The sequence below is a fragment of the Microtus oregoni genome, unplaced genomic scaffold (genome assembly GCF_018167655.1).
Source record: "Microtus oregoni isolate MIOR12 unplaced genomic scaffold, Mior012 000053F_ref0000044, whole genome shotgun sequence".
Classification (NCBI taxonomy): Eukaryota; Metazoa; Chordata; class Mammalia; order Rodentia; family Cricetidae; genus Microtus; species Microtus oregoni.
The window spans coordinates 7,078,849-7,104,938 of NW_024543829.1; the positions used below are offsets into that span (position 1 = coordinate 7,078,849).

Here is a 26,090-nt window from a genome sequence, read left to right on the forward strand (position 1 = left end):
TATTTTTCTAACAGAATGCCCCAAAATGTGCATTGATGTGATACCAAGGTATACCAGAGACTTCATGATTCTCTCCATAAAGACTCTTTTGAGGAATCCATTTTTGTAGATGTGAAGAGAAAAAGAAATCAAAGTTTCCATGGACAAAAAACAGTCTGACTGATGATAAGAGGGTCAGGGGAATCCTAGTCAGCAGTAAAAGAAATAAAGTACCGAGGCACAAACCAACACACATATGTCCCTAAAATATTATTTTGACTAAAATAAGTCATAAATCATATACTTTTATTTGTTAGATTTTATTTATATGAAGCTTAAACACACCCACAAAACTATTTGTGTCATTAGAAACAGTATTTTTGCTGTTTAGGATGGAAAGAAATTCCTGGCTTGAGCGATATATTTTATATTTTAAATGCATGCTTAAAATTTTATTTTATTCCCAGCACTCGGGAGGCACAGGCAGGCGGATCTCTGTGAGTTCGAGACCAGCCTGGTCTACAAGAGCTAGTTCCAGGACAGGCTCCAAAACCACAGAGAAACCCTGTCTCGAAAAACCAAAAAAAAAAAAAAAATTTATTTTATTATATGCTAATATTAACTTAATAGACAAGGGACTCTATAATTAGCTGCATTGCGTTATAGGACACTATACTTTTTCTGAAAATGTTTTATTTTATATATAGTAGGAATTCACCAGCCATATACTGTTTTTCAAAATATTTTCATAATAAGACTTTTGTTTGCAGAATTATTTACTTAATTCATTGGAAAGACATATTCTATAATTGACCCTATAGTATATGAAAGACATATACTATAGGGTCAATTAAATATACCCTATAGTATATGAAAGACATATACTATAATTGTGTGATATGCATGGACAAGAATAAGCATCCTTTAACTTAAAAAATGAGTTTTGGACAAAACCAAGTCTTAATATTGACCCTATCCAACACTCACTTCATAATATAAGCAAATTATCTTCCAAGTTTCTTCATCCTGAAAAATAATGTAGAACTCTTGCACAGTAGCCGTGGAAGTTGATGTATACAGGTTTTCCCCAGAGCCAGTACTTTGCCAATGTTAGTGCTCTCTTTTTCCCTTTGAGTTTAACACGGTTTATCTGCATTAGGAAGTCTATGTATAAACCATGCTTGCTTCCTGTACACTCTTTCTGGCATGACTGAATTCAGTGGGGTGAACTATCCCCAAGAAGCTTTGTTCTATCTAGTAGCTTCCTGGGGATAGATAGTACAAAGCCTCCTGGGGATAGGTGAGTCTCAACAAGGAAGCCATCAGCTGATTTCATCTAGAACGTGAAAACGTGAAGCTAGTGTCTGCTGCATTGCTTCCCAACCACATCTATTCTTTTTACTTTGGTCTTAACAAACTAGAGGCCAAAGTGAGAACAAGCGACACAACACATGCATCCCTCGATTCGATGACCAGTGATTCATTTCGTCTGTCTCATTGGAACTCAGCTATTGATCCTGAACCCTCTGTTACTAGGACTAAATGGCAGCATCCAATGTTCAGTGTTCTGGAAGGAGAATGCAAATACATGTTTGGAGAGAGATGCTGTTTATAGAATATTGACTAGATTAGAATTTTGCAAAACTTTGCAATATTGTTCTCACCAAGTACTGCTAGCACCACAACAGAAGCTAAGGCAATAGTGATGTACTTCTTGCTTTTGAGAATACCAGAGCCTTTAAGAGTGAACTTGGAAATGAGAGGTCAAGAGTTCACTAGGTCAAGGCCCAACACATTTACCCTCCTCTATGTTCCACAGAGCTGTAGGGTATCTTGTGGAACTCATCTGTCTTCCTGAGCATTTCCTGGCTAGGTACATAGTTCAGTGGCTGTGGGAGTAGAGAATGACACATGAGATTTATTGAAGACCATTGTGTGTGAGGTAATTGCCAAAATATCCGCCTAATCTTTCTAGCACTGTGCGGTATATTGCCATTATAGGATTGGAGTTTACATTTACAAACATACTGACAAGTTATAGCAAAATATCTCAAATATCTTTCACTGAAGATGTCAATAATTTTCAGATGTCAGAGAGGAAACCCTGGAACAGATGATTTTAATGATAACAAGAATTTCCCTCATATACTCTTTGCTTTCTCTTCTTAGTTTGTTCTATGTAAAAAACAAAGAGAAAATACCCCCACAGGTTGTGTGTGTGTGTGTGTGTGTGTGTGTGTGTGTGTGTGTTTGTGTATATGTGATAAACCTATAAACCTGTGAATCAGCTCATCATGACTTTTGGCACCTTCGTCAAAAATGTTAATGCGCACGGGGAAGTGATTTTGACTACAATGCCTGTAAAATAATGGGTGCCCATTGATGAATTTGATAAGTAACACATGTATGAAAGAATGAAAATTAGATGAAAAGGGAATAAACGAATGATAAAAAGCAGAGATGGGCTTGATGCGAGTAGTTTTATGTCAGTCCTGTGATACAAATATATTTATTTCTATCAAAGATTTGTATTACTTTTAAGTACTTGTGGACGTGTTTGTCTCAGTGCAGGTGTCCACAGAGGTCAGGAGAGAGTCAGATACACTGGACCTGGAATAATAGGAGGTTGTGAGGAGCTCAACACGGGCACTGGAAACTTAACTTAGTCCTCTGCAAGAGCTCTTGTTTACCAAGCCTTCAGTCTTCCTGAGTAAGCAAGCGTTAAGCTCCAGAAACCAAAATGGTCCTTTAAGTAAATGAACACAATTGTAACGCTTCCGCTGAGGATTTATTACTACTCAATGACCAATGTCTGAGCCTCTGCTCTGCCTGCAGTGAGTGCTAGCTGTGGGGGAACTTTCTTTCTCAGGGCACAGGCAGTGAGCAGGATAATTCCATAATAAAATATTGTAATGATGACTTAAAAATAGCTTGAGAGGGACGTGTAATATTGGTTCAAACAAGGCTCTGCCTGTGACTCCAAACTTCCTAACGGGAATACAAAGCAAGAAAATAATCTCTAAATTTATAAGGACAATTATCAACAGGAAATAAACATGTAACTAACAACTTCCTCTTGCTTTATGTATGTACTCAGGGTAATAAACTTATTTAACAGGGAGAATTTTATAATTTTTGAGTACATTTCTTCTTTTATTTCCCATGCCATACCAATAACTCGTTCTTTCCCTAAAAATTAACAGTTTACTTGGGAATATGTGTAATAAAACATGAGTCTTTGGCTTCCAATGGCTGAAAGCTAAAAACTTGACTAAACCTATCAAAGTGAGAGGCGTATCTGAGGCCTTTATTTAACGGGGTGAGAATATTTCCTGATTTCTTTTTATTACTATAGGGCAGACCTGACACCATTAGTTTTCTTACTGTCATAAATATAGACAAGGAAATTTGACAGGCATCACTATAAAACAGGCTATAGATAAGTCCGGGCATCATTCTGTCTGCACAGACCTTTCGCACTCTGCTCTGATGGGGCTGCTTGAACAGAAGGCCGGGGTTTGATTTTAGGCTTCTAGGTCACGCTTTCACCTTGACAACAGTTCTTTCATTTCTGGCAGTAACATTTGCCGGGATCCCTAAGGTGCTTTCATTTCTGTAAGTAGTATAAGGGGAAAAGGGGATAGAAGGGGGAGAAGATAAATCTTAATTCATATGCTGTAGGACTATCTCTGTGTCTCTGGCACAAAACTTCAAATCCAATCCAGGAACTGGATGTGTATTAGAAGTCGGCAGATTTAAACCCCGTCCACCATGATCAAACTGGATTTATAGAGCATCATAACTCTCCAGACACCATCCGGGAGCTTATTAATTTAATAGACTCCTGTCCATTCACTGATGTTCCTGCCCTGACAGTCTCTCAAGATAAGGTGAAAGCCTTTTGACAGGACAGAGAGCATATATATTTTCTTCTGTTTTCTAGTGGATAGGGTTGTCGACGACTTGAAATGTGTGGCTCAGCAAATTTGCTTCTTTTCCCTTCTCTTTCTCCTTTTGCTTTGCAGGAAGGATGACAGAGGCAGCCCTTCTGAGTATGTCAAGGGTCATGGGTCTGTATTTCCCCTTAGTACTTCTTGAACAGTTTGTTTGGCCAAATAACAATGAGTTGATTTAAAGGCATACATGCAAGGGCCATTTAACCATGCAAAGAAACAGCATTACCATTTAATACCCAATATAAATTAATAGGCATCGGAGAGAGGAGGAAAAGAGCAATAAATGTTCCCGGTAGAGTACAGTGGCATATTCTTTTCTATAATTCCATTTGGGAGAATGATGAATGAGGGGCTGTGTGAGAGAGAAAAAAAACAATTCAACACTCAAGCTGTTGCCAGTCTAAGGACAGAGGAAGGAAACCTTTCCAGTGCTCTTGTTTCCCCTTACTGACATTCTGATGCTGGAAGTGAGATTCTTATTGTCTCCAACACTCAGTTTAATTCATAAGCCTCAGCCTGAGAGCGGTTACACCAGCATCTAACTGTTGTAATCTCACGAAGTACTCTTCCTTTCAAGTAATGTTGGTCATCATAAGATCTTGGCTTCCCAAACTTAAATTCATGGCCTGTGGATCACCTAGGGTCATGTGAAATTATGAGTGTGGACTGACTAGGCCTGAGGTATCATGGTCTCAGAGAGCTGAAACACACTTTTGGTTGCCTGAACAAACTAAGTAAGTAGGTATTTATAAAATGTTTAAGAAGGGATATTTTTGATATGCACAAACTCTATCTTAGTATCAGCTAAATAACTTGCAACTTGAACATACTGGGAATACTAAACAGATTCTCTACCTGGCAAGTAAATGGCAGTTGAGCTGAGAAACAAGAGCTCCCAAATGTCATGTACGTGTGTAAAGACTGTCTAAATATCTTGAAATGGTTACCTTAAAAAGCATGCACAGGGGTGTAGGGCTGGGGTGAAGTTTAGAGAGCCATAGAATACTAATCTCCTGTACCCAAGGTCCTGATTAATTTCCTTCTAATGCAGTAAAAATATAACAAATCCATGGATAAAACAAAAAGTTATGGGCTGCAGCAATTGCTTGGTAGGTAAAGTGCTTGCTATATGAACTTGAGAATCTGCGTCCTCAGCATCCATATAAAAATAGTAGCCAGCCATGGTACGCCACGGTTATAATCTTAGTCCTTTGAGAGAATAGGCAGGTGAATCAATAATACTTGCTTCATTCCTAGTGTGTAGATTTATAGTATAAGAAAGTTCTATGCAGGGTAGTGGGAGTGAAAACATACCAACAGTCAAAATAACTCAACAGTCTTACCCATCTGTGGATCCTATAAGTTAAAACAATGATAAACTAGCAAAACATGCCTATTAGTGCAATGTTAACATGGATCATTTGGGAATAACCTATTTTTGACTGGATTTAAAGCTCTCCATAAGAAGAAACTGGCTGGCACCATTAAACTTGGCCTATGAACTATGACTATCTATGTGATAGGCCCTGGGCAAAATCCAATACTGTTACTTTTTAAAATGTTCATTGTATTATAGTCTCCTTAAATATTTATCTTTATAGTTATAGACTCGTGTAGCTCTTAACACTCATCAGTATTTTGTATCCTCATGGCAAAAATTTGTTTCCTATGTATACTATAGGAAAGCATGCGTTCAGCTACCTGTACTTGACTTTGAAAATTATCTTACAAAAATAGTTTTAGAGCATTCATATCCATAAGTGTATTAGGGGAGATTAATTATATCACCAAGAAAAACATTGATTTTCCTATGGACTAAGGGTTTTGCAGATGAGTGAAATATTCCTTTTTTTTTTCAATTTGGGTCAAATAAGAAGAAGGAGCTAAAAATATTGACTCAATGGTACAGTAGTTCCTAGTATACATGTAGAGATGGGTTTGGTCCCCAGCTGTGTTCATATGGTGAAGGAGTGAGTGAGTTAATGAATGAATGAATGAATGAATGGAAGAATGAGTTAAGATTGAGGGATTTGAATGTGGAAACGCTTCTCTTAAACTATATGAAGAAAGTAATCTAAGAGGAGAAGTTTCAAGAAGAGAAGTTTTAATTTTAAGATAGGATATAAGGCTGAAAATGTGGTTGCTCATTAGACTGCTCGCCACACATGTCTTCCTTAGGTCTTAGGCTCCATCTCTAACATAAAATGTAAAAAGATCTAAATAATGGCCACACATCTTGCTCCTTTACAGAAATACATTTACAATTTTGTGCAATTTTATTTCAATATGTTTCCTGTGCTTACAATTTTAAACATTACTCTAATTATAGTAGACACAATACCATACATTTTGCTGTTCTCATCTCGAGCTGTACTGCAACAATTTCATCTAATCAGTATGATGTTTAAAAAGTTATTTACAGCATCTTTCTCAAAAAAATTTTTTTACTCTTAGGAGTTGTCCCTTAGTTTAGCTGACAAAGATACTCCTGGGGGTAGCTTTCAACATTATCATCTGTTTGAATGACAAGCTAACATCTCTGAGTGATAGTGACTCACCTCTCAAAGACCCTGCTCTTCATTTCTTGTTTTTATACACGTAACACTGATATATCCTTAGTTCTTACCATTAACCAACAGTTTTATTTTCTACCCCTAAGAGGCACATGCTTCACTAATACATGGATCCAAGGTGGTCTAAAATATTTTCTTCCCTAACACATGCTAGCATATCTCACTCATTGAGATAATTAATGATACAATACATGCCTATGTACCAGCACTTCATTTAGCAAACTCGCAATGACATTGGTAGGAACACAAGCCTATTTTTACATACATAACATAAATTAATAATGACTATGAATGTGTAAGCAGACTCAGGTCAGCATAATATCAGCACACCATTAACGCAGTGTAAAAACTAGGAAGCGCACAGTAAGAAATGGAAACAACACAAGGTCCAATACATGCCGGATCTGCGCCATTCTGTAATTTGCAGCAGGAAACCCCGTTAACTGGGGCTGCTTGTCTTGACCTTCAGACCTCCCAGAAACGACCATTTGAATCCAGACCGTGAGTTTTCTAAAGCAGCCATTTTCCCAATCACTGAGTCTTAGAGCAGGCATAATAAACTGCTCATGCCTCAAAACGTATTTCTCATTTTAACAGAACATAACCAGACAGAGCCTTAGACAATCCTGAAACATGTTGGGTTTTCAGCATCGCGTTATCCTGTGGTGCTCTGCAATCAATTACTGTTATACCACCATCATTAATAATTTTCTTAATGAAAATGATTCTGTTGATCTCCGTTGTATTTTAATTATCAGAGTTAAGCATAATTACACTGCAGCTCTGAGCTGGCATGTGGGCTCCTTTAGGGCGCAATTTTGTTTTAACACACTGATAATGTAATTTTACATTGTGCCGGTTTGTTTGGTTATTATCCAGTTGTACAATTCCACTGTATTCCAGATAACAGATAATAACCTTAGTACCTCCTATATCCTGAAGTCATTTAAAAAGCAATATTGGGATTCTAAGACTAGCTAACTTAATCGTCTTATGATTTTATAATTCCCACTGCTAAATATTTGGTTCAGGCACTCACTCTCTTTCAAGAATGCAGTAAAATGAGATGACATTCATACATTTTTTATTAATTTACTGACTATTTAAATACAACATTAAAGATGGATACTATTTTCTTTTTAAATTACTTTATTATTTGTATGATAGTAGACCCTCTGGGTAAAGTAAAAGCATTAGCTTATAGATTACTCTTGAAAATTGGCTATTATAATGGACAAAGCCAGTGTATCAAATTCCTAGGAAACTCCAGCAGATCCTCTGTTGTAAGGTGAATCATTGTCATGATAATTAAATACATTTGTCTTTGAAAATTTCTCTCCATCCTAGATCGTAGTAGCATTTCTGTCATTATTTTAACATTATTTTAATATAGAATCATGAACAGTGCAGACCATCAACAAAGTCTTAATATAATAACTACATGACTAAATGAGTACTTTGGTACAATGAGTGAAAGTTAGAACTTTGGAGATGGGCCCAGAATGATATTAATGCCAGCTTCTACGTGAGCTTCCACTGTTGCTGCCTAGAGCTAACAGGTGAACACAAATGGTGTGGGACCTGCTGCTCTGTTCTAGAGCACTGTCTCTTTCAAGACAACCCAAAGAAAGGAAAATAACTTCACTGATAAACGTGTATGAAATTTCCAGCAAAGAGAAATTTACTTCGCTTCTTACATGGTGGCTTCAAAAGCAACTTCAATTTTGTATATCGTCATGGCATTGGATAGAAGAAAGACCAGTTTCCTATCATAGGAGCTCTTTGTGTCATGGAGTTTTCTGTCTCTGAACTTGTTTATTCTTTTCTAGAATAAAAAAGTGCTGTTTGTACCATGTATATATTGGAACAATAAACAGGCTATTGCATGGAAATAGTGAGAATAGTGCATAGAGTAGAAATAGAATAATGACCGATGACAGCTATTATTAGTATTAATAGCATCAGTATTTTAATCATTGAATTAACATTTACATAGGATTCTCATTAAAAATAAAAGTATTGGGTAAACTAGATGGTTCAGTAAGTAAAGGTACTTGCCAAAAACCCAAATACTCAAGTTCAATTGTTCAAACCTAAAAACAAAAGAAGAGAATCAACTCCTGCAAGCTGTCCTCTGCCCTCCACATACATGAAACAGTATACATGTCCCCCACCACACACACACACACAGACACACACACACAGATTACATACGTAAGTACATAAAATCAATAGGTAAAGGTTAAAATCAGAAAAATATATTATGTGTTCAATTAAAAACAAGCTAATGGTTTGCTCAGACAAGGCTTCAGGTCTGTGAGTCTGTGACGTATTTGAAAGCTTGATAAATGGACTTGTTGCTACTGAATAAGAACTGTGGAACTGTTCCATCTTAAACAAGAGATGGCCATGTATTCTTACATACCATCATGAAGGCCTGGTGCCATTGTCTATTAATTCATATACTTTTGACCATCAGGACAGACTTGGTTGAAGGGATGGTAGCCAGGAGTGTGTTGGCTGTGATAACACACACAGGCTAGTGTCTAGTATCTATGTCCTTCTTTATAAAAATTCTACCAAGAATCCATTGGTCTTCTGTATACATAGCAAAGAAAACCACTATCTAGAGAGGCTAAGTGATTTGCCCTTGACTCCATGTAGAGATTTTATTTACAATGATACCATGCTCTGACATATAAAGTGACTCTAGTAAAGGGAAATCAGGGCTACTTGAGAGTTTCTCATTCTTTTGGTTGGTGTTGTTGACTTAGTACAGAGACCTAGTGAGCAGATTGTTTAGAAATAAATTTGTGAAAAATTAACATTGAAACTGAAGTAATTAAAAGACATCCATGTGGAAGAAACTAAAAGTTTAGTTCGAACACTCAGAATATCTAAGGAGCTTTCTTTTGCAAGCATGAAGAAAGTCACCATGCTTCCCAGGCCATAGAAAGAAAAGAATGGATGTGTGCCACTCAGTGGTCGATTTTAGCTGCACTGCCCTGTGCACACTCTCTCCAGCAGGGCTCCCTTTAACTGCAGGGTGAGGCCGTCCAATATGCTGCTTCAAGAGATACAGATATGAGAATTATCTGGGGTCTGTTAAGAATAATGGCAACAAACAGATGGCCACCAAATCTAGTCTTTCACTGTCTGAAGGGCATGGGAGAGTTGAGACAGGAAAAACGTATCAGATTAGGATGTGAATGTCCCAAACTGTCTTATTTTCTATTTTGACTAAACAGAATGATATCAGCTTGTCGAATAGCTCTAAGTGACAAAAGTTTGACTTTTAAATATTCATTTTATAGATACCTAGAAAATAAAAGCTGTACAGTTACAATGCCATTAGCTGTATTTAACATTATTTTAAGTAAGTTTTAGTCATAAATATTAACAGTATGAAGCCTCTTTATATCCTGTAAAAAAATACTACAAGGATTCTCCCAGTTAAACCACTTCTACAAAATGCTACACATACAAAATTTATATTGTATTTGCTGATTTCTCTGAGATAGTTGGGTCCTGTGGTCATGGTATTGACATAGAATTTGTAAGTAGCTTGTGTAAGTATTTGGCCAGAAAATAAATAAGGAACACACACAGTCATATCATAGGAAACCTATGTATTTTTTTTATCCTTATTGAAAGCTCTAAGTAATTTGACACTGATAATCCATACATCCAGGGCCTGGAAGCCACCCACATGAGAATTTGTGCTGTGGCAGCAACACCCAGGTTGTATTTAGGGAATAATTTTTCCTGCCCCCACTGGCTCAGTTCAGGCTAATTCTCTCAGTCTAATATGACTTAGGTATGCTGGTGAGAGCCACAGTGAGTCCCTGATTCTGTGTCACTAAAAACTCAAGACTTCATTCTTTTCACCGGCATTCCTGTGTTGGCAAAACAAGTCTGAAGTTGTCACCACCAGAGATCTCATCTAATGATGCCGCTTGCCACTTACACAAGGAAGGAAGATCAGAAGACAGACGTAGACTGAGGATCAAGTGTGAGCAACTGCATCAACCCGTCCCTTAAATCCAGCATAGCCCTGCAATCTCAGTTCTGCAAGCAGATTGCTCCCTCTAGCCCCAACAAAAACACATCCACCATGTACACATTTGCACCAAGAGATGGAGACCGTGGAGTTCTATTTTCCATGACCAAAATGATACCTAGGAAGAAGCCAAAATACTCTGCTCTCTATACCCTAAGGCAATCTGAGTATTCAAAATTAGCTTCAGTTTTCCGAAGCGCTGGGGAGATCTGAGTAGCCTTCAAGGTTTGTTCCTTGGGGAGGATCTATTATCCAAAAGGTACTCATTGAGAGGAAAAATGAAAATACATTTTCACATGGTTGGGTGGTTTACTGCATTAATTGATCAAGGATTACTACCAACATTTATAGTGAGTTTTCAAGGCAGGTAGCAAATGTTTGGTCAAGAGCTCTTTCTCATTTGTGGGATTCTACAGAAGATTTGGGGAGAAATGTTTTTCTTTAAGATATGTATTTTGTGAATTTTAGGCATAAAGGTCTAGCTGTTTTGAGGAAACTTATGATGAAGTAGTTGAATGGGGATAGGTGGGGGTCACATGGTACAAAGAACACAGACAAGGTTTGGAGTTGCCAGGACCTGTGTTGAAATCTGCCTCCATTGTTAGGTTGCTTGACTAAAGACAATTATACTGCCTGTCCCAACCTGAAACATGTAAAGGGAAGAAAACACGAATTAGCTCATTGTGCTGTCTCAAATCTTCATGGAGAGGGGGTAGTTTTTGGTGTATACAACTTGACCTCAAGCTATGTAAATATTTATTGTTTATTAGCTTCATAAACACAATATATAACTTACTAATTCTCCTATTTATTGTTTGTAAAATGGAGATGCATATCTGCTGCTTTGCAGGAGATGAAAGAAAGGATGCAATACAGGATTTATTGCAGGTCTAGTACCTGAATTGTCATAAATAAAACAATGGCAGATAACCTTCTGCAGCTTAAGAGACGACATCAGCAATTTATGTCATTGTCATTTAACAACACTTTATGTGAGATGTCTATTACAATGATTGGCAGCTATTCATCATTTATCCAGTTCATCAATCAATATGACTTTCCTTCCTTCTTTCTTCTTTCCCTCCCTCCCTTCCTTCCTTCCTTCCTTCCTTCCTTCCTTTGTTAATTCCTTTCATTTTGTGCAAAGAGCATGCCTGGCAAAGGACAGAGAGTGAACAAAACAGTCTCCTTATTGCAGTAAATAGGAAGTTGACTGGATAGAGACAAGAAATAGCTACCTCCTTGTGTTTCCTTTTTTTGGAACATACAACAGTTGACCACAAGAAAAGCAATGACAGGCAATGAGAGAAGTGTACATACTTTGGTAAAAGATCATTAAAGACAGGACTTAAGGGGTGTTGAAGATTAGTAGCTATCAATGTGTATGTCATTCTAATACATGGTTGGACTTGATGTATGCTTTATGAGCTAGGTGATTGATAGTTAATAATCCATTAACCAGAACTTAGTTATTGCCAAAAGGCTTGATGGATAGACAACCATAATACAAAGACAAAATTGTATTCAATATTCAAGTTGAAGCACTCAACTGAAATGACTATGGAATTAAAATTTTAATTCAGAGTTATCTTTCCTAAAGTGATCCCAATATAAATACAGTGGACTTGGATCACCTCAGAGAAGGGGTATTTTCACTGTTTTTTTTTTTCAGCTGTAATTGCACAGTGAAATTCTATTATTATTGGCCAGCATAAATCTAACCCTCACAATGGGACATAGACACCGGGGACTCTTTCATGCTTGTATTCTGAATGTGGGGACTTACGAACTCACTCACAATATTATCTATGTTGACGGATCACACACACACACTCAAGGGAACTTTCACTTCTCCTATAGCTAAAAGATCCCATCAGAATATAGAAGAGCTTTCAGGTTAGAAAATTGGTGGGTCTGTGACCAGCAATTACAGAAGGGAAAGAAATATAATCAGATCCTGGTGTGCAGATTGTGTTCTCAGCTTGCAAATTCCCTCTTTCCGGTGTTTTAACTTTCAAAGGCCCAGGGTAGTTTTGAGGCAATCCTCTTATAAATGTACAAATTGTAATGATTATAGGAACAAGTTGTAATTGTTTCTAGCAAGTTTTTAAGAGTCTTTGATGTTATGATTAGTGTTTTATATGTTAATATATTGATAGGGGTGCTTATTTGCTTGCTCCCTTGTATGCTTTCATGGTTTCTAGGTTCAATGAGCAAACACATCTTTGATCTCAGTAGGTCTATTTGGTTTAAAAAAAAAAAAAGAAAGCTGAAAGAAATGAAACATGAGAAGCGAAAGGTTTTGCAATATTCACGGCAAAGTGAGACTGGGGACTTCACTGTGAGAACACCAAGCTAAAGCCTGAAACTTAAAGGAAAACACAGGAGTCCACAAGGACCACACTTCACCTACCAAACCCCAACACACATTCCTGTCTCAATGAAAGTTGTCTCATGATGTGTCATGGCATCCTTTTGTAGCCAGAAGAGGTTGGCTAGGCTGTGGTCATGCTGAGTGAATCAAAGGCAACACTCTGCAAGCCGTCAGGCTCCCTCTTGCCCGTTAGCCTCATACCCTTCGCAAAGCACCACGGGATAGCGCTTGGTCTTTGTAAAGATTTCATTTTCAACCCCGTCTCATTCTGTATGATTTCTGGAATCTGACGCAAGGTAATGCCCCTGAAGTTTGCCTCTGGACAAAAATTGAGAAATTTCAAAAGGAATACAATCTTTGGTCAGTAATACCCAAGATGGGAATCTGAGATTTCCTAAAACCAGGCAGCTATCCATAGGAATAAGAGTAAAGGAAACAGACACCAACCAAACCGCTCACACATGACCCTTAGCAAAGGGTCACAGCACTAAGTAGTGAACTTAGTGGTCTCTCTTCTTATTTATGTTGCACAGAAGTAAAAATCAGTAAAGCTTCCCTGAAAACACAGACTAGAGAGAGTCATGAGTGAAGGGGAAACAAGAGGCTCAAGTTCTACCTGGTCCTTGATCCCATTCCTTGGGAGCAAGGTCGCGATATTCGGATTTCGGTGCCGCTAAAGAGACAGGGAAAAGGATCACGCCGTTACCTTTGCTGTACACAATGCAGTTGTTCTTGCTGTCCTCCACTCCTTGGCAAGTCACGTCCAGAAGCCACTTGGGACCAGCAGTCAGCACCATGGGGACCTGAGCTTTCGTCTTCTGCAGAACGACAACAAACAGATGCCATTTGCTCTTGTTGATCAAAAACTCGAATGATAACTCTACTGAGCATTTCATTTAAACATACAACTAAATCGCCCTAACCGTAACCCAAGGTCTTGTTCCCCTGCTCCGTTGTATCTCTTGAAGATGGCAGGAGCCCTCCAAGGTTTTACTACTTTCACTAATCGTGAACGGTGGAATTATCCCCCTCCCCCAATGATATTGGACCAGATCTCCACGATTAGGCCGATCTCTTGCGGCTGAGTTATCAAGAGAACACAGGTGACTTTCATCACAGAGCAGAGTGTGTGGAAGTGAACTTTAGACACATTGGGCTTCATTATGAACAGGATTTTACTATTTCTTGAAACAGACAGGAAAGAATTTAGAGAATCAGTATCCATTTCAAAGCTCTACCCTGAGTGACATTTGTATTAGAGTCTGCGCTTTTTTGGAATGAATAATGAAATCCACCCAACCACCCTGACTAAAGTGTTGATATGCAGTCTGACTATCGCCACAATAATAATGATGCTAATGACCCACCAGGAATTGTCTCCAGAAAACTGTAAAAGAGCAGCCCTGAATAAATCAAGTACAGAGAGATGAAGCCATGAGTTACCCTTTGCCCCAAATAAACAGGCAGAGAGGCCAGGGTTACCATTCTAAAAGAACATACCAAAGAGGGGTAAATCTAATTCTCATAAGATTCAACACTTTTGGGAGCTTGGCACCCAAATTATTTACCTTTAAAACCCATTTGATAAATTTACATGCCAGGAGCTAAACTGAGGAGCAAGTGAGAACGTCTCAGCCAGACGGCGCTTCCCGGGTGAGTTACAGTAAACTGGCATTCAGACTTATCATTCGACAGCCCGTGTTCTGTGTATCAAATATCAGGAAACCACAACACAGAGGACAATACAAGGGTCTCAAGGTAATTTCTGAACTGCATTTTCACCTAGATATGATTCTGCCAGAGAAATCTCAGTTATCCTGGGACTTTCTCACATGTTATGCGCTATCGTGAATTCCCCAAATTGACGTTCACAAGTAGTCCCCGGAGGATTTCTGTGTACACTGGCAACTTCAGACCTCACAGGAATCTGGAAAATCCATTTCACTCCCTCCACAACAGCAAGGATGGCGTACAACATACCAATCGATTGGTAATGGCAAAGCCATGTTCAAAACTGTAGGTGAAACAGAGGCCTCCTCAATTTGTTAAGTAACAGTCTAGTCAGGCAAGGCAATGACTATAGAACAAAGTGTAGATAAGAATTCAACCGTGAAGGATAAATTTAAAACCAGTCTGAAATGTTAGCTAGACCAGGAATGTGTAAGGGTTTTGGTAGCTTAGAATGTCCAGGCATCCCTACTCAGCAATGTGGGTCCCACCTTTCTTTAAAATCTCATACTATGCACGGCTGGTCTCTTTATGGCACTAATAACCCTTTCAATAGTTTCCTTCCCCCAAAACACAACCTGCCTCAGTATCCTTCTTGAACACCAAACCTGAGGCTTTTCCATTATGGAAAGTCTCCGGGTAATCTTAGTAGAAGGTAAACAAGTCAGTTGCCTATACCCTGACCTTGTACACGCATCACTAATGGAAACAGAATGATGCAAATTTGGTAATACTCTTAGGATCCAAAATCTGAGTCTTTTTGGATTAAAGATCCAGGTGAAGATGCCAGATGCTTGAAAAAAATGTGGAAAGGATCATGGGATACTGTCACGCATAAACTGAAAATTGTCTGCTGTGGGACAATTGTCTGTACCCTTGTATTATTTTCATAAAACACCAATTTGCTAGTAGCCAGGCAGAAAGTGGAGGTGGGGCAATGAGAACAAGAGAATTCTGGGAAGAGGAAAGTCTAAGTCTTCAGTTGGCACCCAGATGCAGAGGAAGCAAGATGAGAATGCCTAGCTGATGAAGGTACCAAGCCACGTGGTTAACACAGACAAGAATTATGGGCTAATGTAAGATGTAAGAATTAATTAATAAGAAGCTGAGCTACTAGGCCAACCAGTTTATAATTAATGTAGAACTCTGTGTATTTCATTGGGAATGAACGATTGCAGGAAGAGGCGGGACAGAAATCCCAGTCAATAGGAGTCATTTAAAAACAAGGAGGGGGGAATGTCTGTCCTGTAGATTCTCACAGGGTACCAGAGGTGACTTCCAGGAAGAGTGTGGAGTTACTGGGATCCTGTGGATAAATGTTGAACAATACGTGAGAAAACAGTGTGCAGGACGCTCAGTCCTGGAACTCTGTGGTTTACGTTCTTAAGAAGATCTTTAGAATTTTCCCAAAAGTTTCCAAATCCCTGAAAGAGAGGGCTAGCTTTCATCATCACAATCATCCTGATGGGCTTCTTACTTATCAATAGAAAGCTTAAAGGAATGTATTTGGGAGAAAAGGCTTGGGACAGCTGCAAGGATGTTACACCTCAGTGAAAACCTTTTGTGATTAATTCTCTAAGAAGGCACAGCCAATGGAAACAGTTGCACAGATGGAACATGGAGGGTAGTGTGATCTGGGCTGTGTATACAGACAGTGTGTTACACACTTGCTCTGTCTTACTTACAGACAAGGACACCAAACCTGAATGATCAAGTAATTTCATAAAGGTCAAATACTTGATAGAGAGTGGTGGTGGTGTCTTTGGTGTTTTGGTCTCCAAAATGGTCAATCTAAGTGACATCAAGCATCCTGATTTTTCTGGGATTGAGGGTTTCTGAGGGACAAGGATGGTAGGGTCTTCCTAACTGCTACTGCTATTGGAACACTATCCAGTTTCTACAACTACTTAGTACCTGCTGCATGAGGACTGGCAAGCACTTCACCTGAATGATGCTTTGCTTTGGCTTTTTACTACTTCAACATCAGATAATTATACCCTGCTCCCCACTATTTTACCTGTAGAAAAGTTAAGATTTAAGAGATGACTTTGTGACTCAAGGAAAAATAGGGGATGAATATCATTTCTGAATGATGAGTTAAGAACTGTATGTCTTAAGACTTTGGTAAACATATATCATGCTTCAGCATGGACAGGAATTGATTAAAGAAACTGGACCAAAATAAAAACAATTTCTTCTACTCTACACCAGCAAGGAAGAAGCAAGAGCATGGAAAGGTCTAGCTGAAAGCTATACCGAAGCTGTGACGTAAATAATAAATAGATAAAAACTATCGTGGGAGCAGTTATTACGGTTTTGAGGAGGTGAGCCGATTTCTGCCTGAAGAAACCAACTTTTGGGGAGATTGACTGCCTTCAAAGAAGATTACAAAGTGTGAGAAGGAAAGAGTTATCCAGGATTATATGAAATGGACACTCCAGAAAAATCCATGTATAGAAAATAGCAATAAAATCCACCTTGATCATTAGGCTCGTTTCCTCACGTCTCACTCTAGGATGAGGATTCATAGAAAGTCTGGAGTTTTAGACACTTTAAACTTCATGGAGTTTAACTTTCTGGCTTCTTAAATGAAGGACGTAAGGGAAATATTTATTAGCACACAAAGTGTACAGGTGACAAAACAGACTGGAAAAAAAGTGAGTGCTTGTCAAAGGTGTAGCAGGTAGGAAAATGGTCCTGAAGAAACCATGCTCTGAGGCCTCAGGCCTTGGGAATATGTATGTTACCTTCTTTGGCAAAGATGCAGTTAAATAGTTAGGACCAGGAGAGGGCAAATCGTCCAAAATTGTGCAAATAATCTCATAAGAGTCCCTGAAAAGTGGAAAGGGAAGTCAAAAGTGTGAAACAAAGAGATTCTCAGATGCTGGGCTTGATGGTTTGAACTTGCAATCCCAACACTCCAAAGGCTACAGGGGTATTGCTGTGAACCACCAGACACCCTGGGCCACACAGTGTATTCCAGACTGGCCTGAGCTTTAGAGTTTGATCCTGTAACAAGAAAACAAGCAAAAGGATTTCACCTGCAATTATTGCACCTGGTTTTTTTGTTTGTTTTTGCACTTGGACCTGTCTTTATTTTGAAAGCAATAGAAATCATTAGAGAGAGAGAGAGAGAGAGAGAGAGAGAGAGAGAGAGAGAGAGAGAGTGTTTTCCTTCTTGAGATGGGAAAAGAAGATTCTCCTCAGACAGGAGTCAACTGGGGCTGGGAGTGAGAGCCCCAGTGGGAGAAGGGGACTGGGAAGAGGGGCTTCCTAGACCATGGATAGCAAAGGTGCTGGGATTCTCCAGGGCTCAGCGTGCTCTGAGGATCTGTGTCCGGGGCTACAGCTGCGGATGCTAAAGGCTCAATCCGGCTCATGAAGGCAACTTGGATCAGGTGTCTGAAAAGAGCTAAGAGAGGAAGGCTGAAGAATTCGGACATCTGTGTAAGGGAGAAGGCTTTTTGTTCGGGGGAGACACTGTTTGCTTTGCTTTTCTGTTGTTGCAGCAAGTCAGACCTGCTTTTAAAGATGAGGAAGTAAAATAGGTCACAAAAATAAATAAATAAATAAATAAATAAATAAATGGCTAATAAATGGGTAAATAAGGTAGCTCTGTCCTCCGTTCAAAGGAAGAGCCAGTCACTGACATCTCAAACCCTAAAACACTACAGCTGGGGAAGATCCAGCCTTCAGGACATGGACTCTTTTCTAGAACCTCCAAGAATGAACCTATCTGCTGGACACCGAGACCTGTATTGGATTTCTGACCTACATAATTATAAAATGATAATTTGGGATTTGCAGCCTCTGTTGGTGGTAGTTTATTTAAACAGTAAAATCAAGCAAGGAAAAAAAAAACACATTCAGATTTACTGAACTGTGTTTTTTAAAAATGTCAAAATTCCCTCCTCAAATTCATTCAAAGTAATAAAATACATGTTTCTTAGGTGGAACAATGCCACAGGATGTTCCTGTTTCAAAATGACACTAAATACCTAATGGTGCTTGCATCGTCCTTGCTTCTAGACTTAGGTTTATACGAACATGTCTGGTATCTTTGACTTGGCTGTTGCTGTTTGTTTAAAGTCAAGGTGAGGGAGAAAATGATGTACTTGGGAATCTTTACCCATGCTGCTGGGGGGTCGTCTGGCTGCAAAGCCACCTTAGTACTTTAAACTTTAGAATGCATATTTCCAAAATGGACATTCTTTTATTGTTGTTATTTTTGCTTTTTTTTTTTTAAAAAAATTGAGACAGGTTTTCTCTGTACAGCCTTGGATTTTTCTGTAACTTACTCTGTAGATTATGCTGACATCGAACTCACAGAGTTCTGTCTGTCTCTGCCATCTGGGTTCTAGAATTAAAGGCATGCAGCACCACTACTGCCTGGCTCAAAATGTGCATTCTATTCTAAATTTTTAGTATGTAAAAGAGCTAGCATAATGTTCAATACTATATTTAGAGACATGCCAATCATTTACTAAATGTCTAGATTAATAAATGAACTAAAGTGTCAAAAGAATTTCCTGAATCCCCATATTTTGAGGGTTGGTAGTATCTGCAGTGGTTAGCATAGACGTCAAGACAGAACTTCCGGGTTGTCCCATTTAAGCATTGAAATAGCCAATGCTAGTATTCAATAATAATACTATTCAAAAATATTATTCCACAATTTCCATCTTTGTATGTTGTAGAGTTTTCTAAAAGCTACAGCCCCGTGAGACTTTGCTGGACCACTGGAAGTGGATAAAAGTGGATTGGTGGCACACATATGGAAGCTTGGCACTTGGAGACTGAGGCAGAATATCTTGGAGATGGAGGATAGTCTGATTTTACACCATGAGCTCTTGTTTCCAAAAATAAAAATTAAGAAAACCAAAAAAAAAAAACAAAAATCCAACCAAACGAACAAAAAGAAAACAACGAAGAGTAGACTAAGAAGAGGGGGTGCAGGAGGAAGGACAGAATAGCAGTAGGAGGAGGAGGAAGAAGAGTAGGAAGAGAAAGAAGATGAGGAGGTGGACCAACATTATTTCCATATAGAACAGAGCCTGCAAAGCAATGGCGTTTACCACTGTCCCTTGCTTTTGCGCAAGTTTTCAAGTAGATACTTATGAGAGGAACCTGAAGATGGTGGAGATCCCAGAGCATGAAAAAAGGAGTGACTTTCAAAGGATCATGATGCTTTTAACCTTAGGGAAGCTTAGTTTATCCTAATTTAATTTCATTTATTTTAGTTTCCACGTTGAAATACCCATGGAGATGGAGATTTGTCAGTTAAAGTTTGTGCTTTATTTGTCGCTCTTTTAGTAATCATTGAAGGCACATAAAAGGAGTCATCATTTTCAGTTAAACTGGATTGCAAAAGAACTGTACACTTTTTGAGGCTCCACATTGTAGTTTTTTTTTTAAAAAAAAAAACCCTGAACTTCTAGACACAGTTTGAACCCAGAGTTTCACGTTTAGACAGCTCACAACTAGACAAACTTGACAAGGACAAAATGGGTCATACGTGTCACTTCTTAGGAATAATTAGACTCATCTAATGTGGATAAAAGAGGTCAGACTGGCATCCTCTGCTCACTAACCTTTGGAGTCACTGGACCGACAAAGGAGGTAGCCTTCAATAAATGTTTATAGTCGAGCCAAAAGGTTAATGGAGATAAAAGTAGGCAGCCCAAAGGTAAAGAATAGAGGAGAATTCTAACCCAAGAGACTGATGACGTAATGCTGCCTTAGGGATTCCAAATTTTGCTGGAAAACTTTGTTGAGTGTTTCCAGAATAAGAGCTAGAAGATCTAGAAGCCACAGGAAGGGGTTGTGTACAAAAAGAGCCGAACCCCTTGAGAAAGGATTGCAACTGGTGCTTGATGGAAATTGTCTGGGAAACATGTGAAAACACAATTATAATATCTTATGGCTTCACTACTAGATAAAGGTTGATGGCTATGAAAATTATCTTGGTGCTGTTTCCATAGCTATGTAGTAAGTAAAAAGATATGAAGCCTGTCTGATAATATTCTACTATCTTAATGATTGATGCCTTTTACTATTCTCTCAATGATACATTTAATATTAGGCATAGAAAAATTTCAAAATTAAAACAGATATTAAATATATAGTAAAATCAGAAACACTCAGGGCTACACAGAGAAACACACAAATTCACACACATAAAGAGAAAGAGAGAGAGAAACTTCATACTTTGTATTCGGCATTAGGAAATTGAATGACACACCCATCACCAACATCTCAACTCAATTGTTCTCAAATCTAATAAAAATTATGATACTGTATAAGGTTTCCTCTTTTACTACCACACAAGATTTTTTCATAGTAAAAATTTCAGTTCATACATATACATTCAAGTAATTCTCCACATTGGAAGTTGATTGCACTCAATCTTACAGTAATGGGAACACTTAACCACTCTCCATCTTTTTTACTGTATATGACCTTTCTAAAGACAATGAATTTGAATTTTAAGAAGCAGCAATCTGTTCAGTGGGAGCCAATAACTTAAAATTCTTCATAAAAAGTTCCAATTCAAGGTTTTATAGAATTATATTTTCTGTAATTTTAAACATGTTGCATAGCCCCCAAAATTTAAAAAAAAAACATAAAATTTAGAATTTTAAAGACAAAATTTGTGAATGTCTGTACTTGGTGCTATGAAAGTAGGACTTGAATGACTGTGTGTGTGTGTGTGTGTGTGTGTGTGTGTGTGTTGGGGGAGGGTGCATATGCTTAGGAGAAGAGGGATAATCATTTAAACACATCACTAATAACATTTCCAAACTAATACCAAAGTGAATGATATTACCTACATTTGCTGTTTGGCAAATAACAAACCAACTTCATAAAATATATTAAACTTGTACTGCCTGGAAAATTGTGGTGCTCTAAGTATTTTTCAAACCTCAGCAAAAAGAACCCAAAGGTACTCTGAAATTAGATGATACAAGTGTTGGGCAAAGAAGAAAGACAATTGTGATGTTCTGTTAAATCCATTGAAGTATTCTGCTAGGCAAGGAGAGAGGAATTTCATGAAGGTATCATTATAATCCCATCTTTCTTGAGTGGGACTCGATAAAATATCTGTTATGGATACTGGGAGAGTAGAATTCCAGAGGATTTCTCCTAAGAAAGCATCTTCACATTGACTGTGGGATGTGGGATGTCAACCATGACAAGAGACCTTTAAAAAAATCAGTGTAGAATAAAAGATAGAATCCTTGCCTACTATATCCGTATGCTGTATGTCAGTTTATCTCTAAGCACCAACAATTTAAGTTATTGTTATCACTTATGGTACATTTTGCTTGCTTTCTTTTAACCCAACCCACTGCCTAAATCTAGAAATTTCAGACCAAAAAATAATGGTCCCATTCAAAGCAAAACACAAATAATTCTATGCATGAGGATTATTTAAAGTAAACTGCTTCCAAATAAGAATAACCATTCGGCGATGAATAGACAAACAGTGTGGGCTGAAACCATCAGCTCTAAAAATAGAAAAATTTCACTTTTTCAAGTGGGAAAAAAAATCACCAAATTAATAACCCCTAGAATATCCAGATAAATATTCTGCTTTCATTTTCAGAAAGAATGAAGTAATGCTTCTTTCTTTCTGCCAACTCCAGCCCCACAGTCTCATCTGTTCTTCACGTCAACTTGGCTCGGAATAGGAGTGCCTCCCTGCAAGCTGGCAACCATTAGCTTCACCCTTTTTATTTTATGTGTCTCTGGGAGTCACAGAGTGCTTAAGGAGTGTTGTTTTGCTTCTGGCAGAGTTTCTGGGCTTGTACCTAATGCAATCTGCAAACGAGTGTCAGAACTGAAACCCGGAGAAGGAAAAGGAAAAAAAGAAAACCCAAAACAACAAATTGCTCTCCAGTAGCCTTCCTTTTAGGAGACTGTCACAAAAACTATGGCAGGGGTCAGGAGCATGTGAGCCTTGGTGCCAGCTATGCGACCTGAAGCCAGCCACTTAACCTCTTGAGGTCTCTCTACTTTTTTTCTGCGTAAGATGATCTCATATGTCCTTACAGCTTGTTAATACTGTCCTTAAGAGACATTTGCTATAGAATTTCCTCCCAAGCCAAACTCACATTCTGAGTGTGCCCTGAAAGGTGCATACGGAAATCCAACCCCACTGAGCTTCGACATGCTGAAGAAAACGTTATTCTTGCTGGTGAAGAAATAAATAAATAATGGAATCTATCTTAATTAAATGTTATATGTTTTGAGCCTATTCATAGAAAGTAATGTTGTCAAAATAAAGGTATTTTGAAGACTAGAAAGTATATGAACTAGATGTATATTCACATTAAACTATCATCGGCCTATTTAGGTTAAAAAACTTAGTGCTGATTCTGTTCAGTCATCTATCTTTGCATCTCATTGAAAGGCCTAGTGTACTGGAGAGAATAAATACCGTACTGAGAGGTATGCATGTTGACATTGAGAGTTATACATCCCTCAAGAAGTAGTCTACCACACATGTAATTAATTTTATGGCTTCATTATTGTTGTTAGTATTATTGTTGCTGTTGTTGAGAGATAATACATTTTATGTTGTTGTTTTATCTAGACAGGGATTCTCTGAGCATAGTCCTGGCTATCCTGGAACTTGCTGTGGAGACTAGGCTGGCCTCGAACTCAGCTCACAGAGATCTTTCTGCCTCTGCCTCCTGAGTGCTGGGATTAAAGGTATGCACTGCCACTGCCCAGTTAATAATACTTTTCTTAATTATTTTTTTCCACAATTTTATGTGCATATATATATATATATATATATATATATATATATATATATATACTCAGGAGGCAGAGGCAGAAAGATCTCTGTGAGCTGAGTTCGAGGCCAGCCTAGTCTCCACAGCAAGTTCCAGGATAGCCAGGACTGTGCTCAGAGAATCCCTGTCTAGATAAAACAACAACATAAAATGTATATATATATACTGATTACTCTCAACCCACTTCTTCCTCTTTCCCTACTTCCTCTACCTACCTCCACTTCTATAATCTCCTTACTTGAATTCATTGCTTTTTGTTTTGGTTTTGTTTGTGTGTACAGCCACCTGGGTGGTCTTGTGAATGGAGCTATCCATGGAAGCCCGGTGAGTAAACTAGTACCTAGACAACTGATAATTATGGTGCCCCCTTTCAATCGTCATCAGATGCTCACGCTCAGCAGTACAAGGTATGGTCACGTAAACCCTGAGCCCCATCCATGAGTGACTATTCAGAGGATCTGTCTTCTACAGGTCCAGGCAAAACAATTGCAGCTGCTTTGAGATCTAGATTCCACTGGCTGAATCCCAGTCTAGAGGATGGGGTTTTGTTGCCTTCCTCGCCGGCTTCTGGATTTTTTATTATCTTTGTTTCATCTTCTCCATTGCCCCGTGAGTATTGGGAGGGGGGTAATACAATGATTTGTTTAGACCTAAGCCCTCATCTGCAACCTATTCTTAGCATTTGGGGCAGTCATAAGGGAGAAAGGGGTCTCAATATAATAATACTAAAGCTGGAATAAGCAAATATATTCTTCTCTTAATTACTAATATTCCTGATGTGTATCTTTATATCTATTATCTTAGACTAATATTAGCTTACTGTATTTAGAACTTAAAAATTTCTGATGTCATAATTAAGTTAATGAAAAAGTCTGTATTAAAATAAACATGGAAATGAGAAAAGTGAGTCTCCTCTTTGGTTAAAATGCGTCAATATTGAAGTTAGTGCTAAGTATTATATTGGTTACAGTTGATTTCAGAAATGTATGCTCCACCCCCACCCCACCCCCGCAAAACATTATTGTCACGTTATTTAAACTCTGGTTCAGGAAGAGCTCAGCAACAATGTCAGAGTATTAGGGCAGCTGAGCAAAGCTTATGCTAATCCTATGAAAATTTGTTTACAAGAATATGTTTTTTCCCCTTTAAGGGTGGTCCTTGGACTTCCCACAGGTCAGGGAACCCTGATTGCTCTTCCAGCAGATGAGGGAGGGGGACTTGATCGGGGGAGGGGGAGGGAAATGGGAGGCGGTGGCGGGGAGGAGGCAGAAATCCTTAATAAATAAATAAATTTTAAAAAAAAAGAAAAACAAAAACAAAATGAAACAACAACAACAAAAAACAAAAAGGTTAAAAATAAATAAATAAATAAATAAATAAATAAATAGCCATTCTATTAATCATTTTTAAAAAAGAGTGTTACAAAGGGCTCAAGTATCAAGCTGTTTGGCATGCTTGTCCATGCCTGGGGAGTTGGAATGGCATGCTCTGAAGTCAAATGAGTTTCATCTTTGTCAATGCTGCATCTGGAACAATTTTTGTAATGTGATATTTCTTTGTTTTTGCTAATTTTCAGTGACATGATTTTTCTAATGAAGAGCAAAGAATAAACATGAATTTTTAAAGAAGTAATTTATTAGTAAGATGTTTGGCATATGAGTCTCAGTGATAGGAGACAAACTTTAGTAAGTCTACTTCAATTCTCTTTCCTTTATTTTATCTCCTCCCTCCCCTGTCACTCCCTCCTTCCCTCTCTAATCTGCCAGCCCCTGCTTTCCCATCTCCTTTCTGCTCTTCTTTCCCCTTTCCTTCCTTGGCTGCTGTTTCTTTTTTCTTTTTCTTTTTTTTTCCTTTTTGAGACAAGGTCTTACTATGTAGCCTAGCCAGCACTTGAACTTGGAGATGTTTTGGCCTCAGCCTCCCGAGTGCTTGAATTAGACGTATGCAATATCACACCCTGTTTTTAGCCTATCATGTTCTCTTAAACACTAATAGCTGTGAATAGAAGCATCAACGTATATGCTAGATAGTGAGTTTAAATGGGTTAAAGTGACAAACTATGGCATCGATTACAGTCTAAGGTTTGAGTACCAATATCAGTGTTTTTATGGTTGTTGGTTACATGCAAGTTAACTTAACATCTGGAAGACATTTGTTTGCATTATCTAAATGTGGTTTTTGCAATGTCAATAATAGAACATTATATGTAAATTCATTTAAACTAGTAATAGTCCAACACGACTAGCTTTGTCATTATTTCAATTGTTTCTGTTTTGAGAAGGCTACTGTTCAGTTATTTGAAAAATCATTTTGGGCTTTTATGAAAATTACTTGTGGTCATCTCATGTGCAGAAGCCTACTAACAAGCTCTGCACAGAAAACTTCAAGAATGGACAGGCAGATGACTTATGCTTCCCCTAGATGCTCACAATATATTAACAATAATACTTAAGTAGCACTCACATAGATTACTTAAATCAATATTAATAATCAAGATAATTATATTCAAGCCTATGATTGATACACTTGGAAACTGCAATGCATATTCCATGACCCATGATGAAATGGCAGTGTATTCACAAAGGAGAAATGATTGCTAGTCTATGTTAGGGATAGAGT

General features: G+C 38.2%; 1 protein-coding gene across 1 annotated transcript in view; it reads right to left on the reverse strand.

The window, feature by feature from the left end:
- Positions 1–26,090, reverse strand: part of Zfpm2 (zinc finger protein, FOG family member 2) — a 407,929-nt gene that overhangs the window by 125,921 nt on the left and 255,918 nt on the right. Inside the window, exon 6 of the mRNA XM_041637629.1 lies at positions 13,649–13,760. Within this exon, the coding sequence (XP_041493563.1) occupies positions 13,649–13,760 (112 nt within the window). The remainder of the gene's footprint in view (positions 1–13,648; positions 13,761–26,090) is intronic.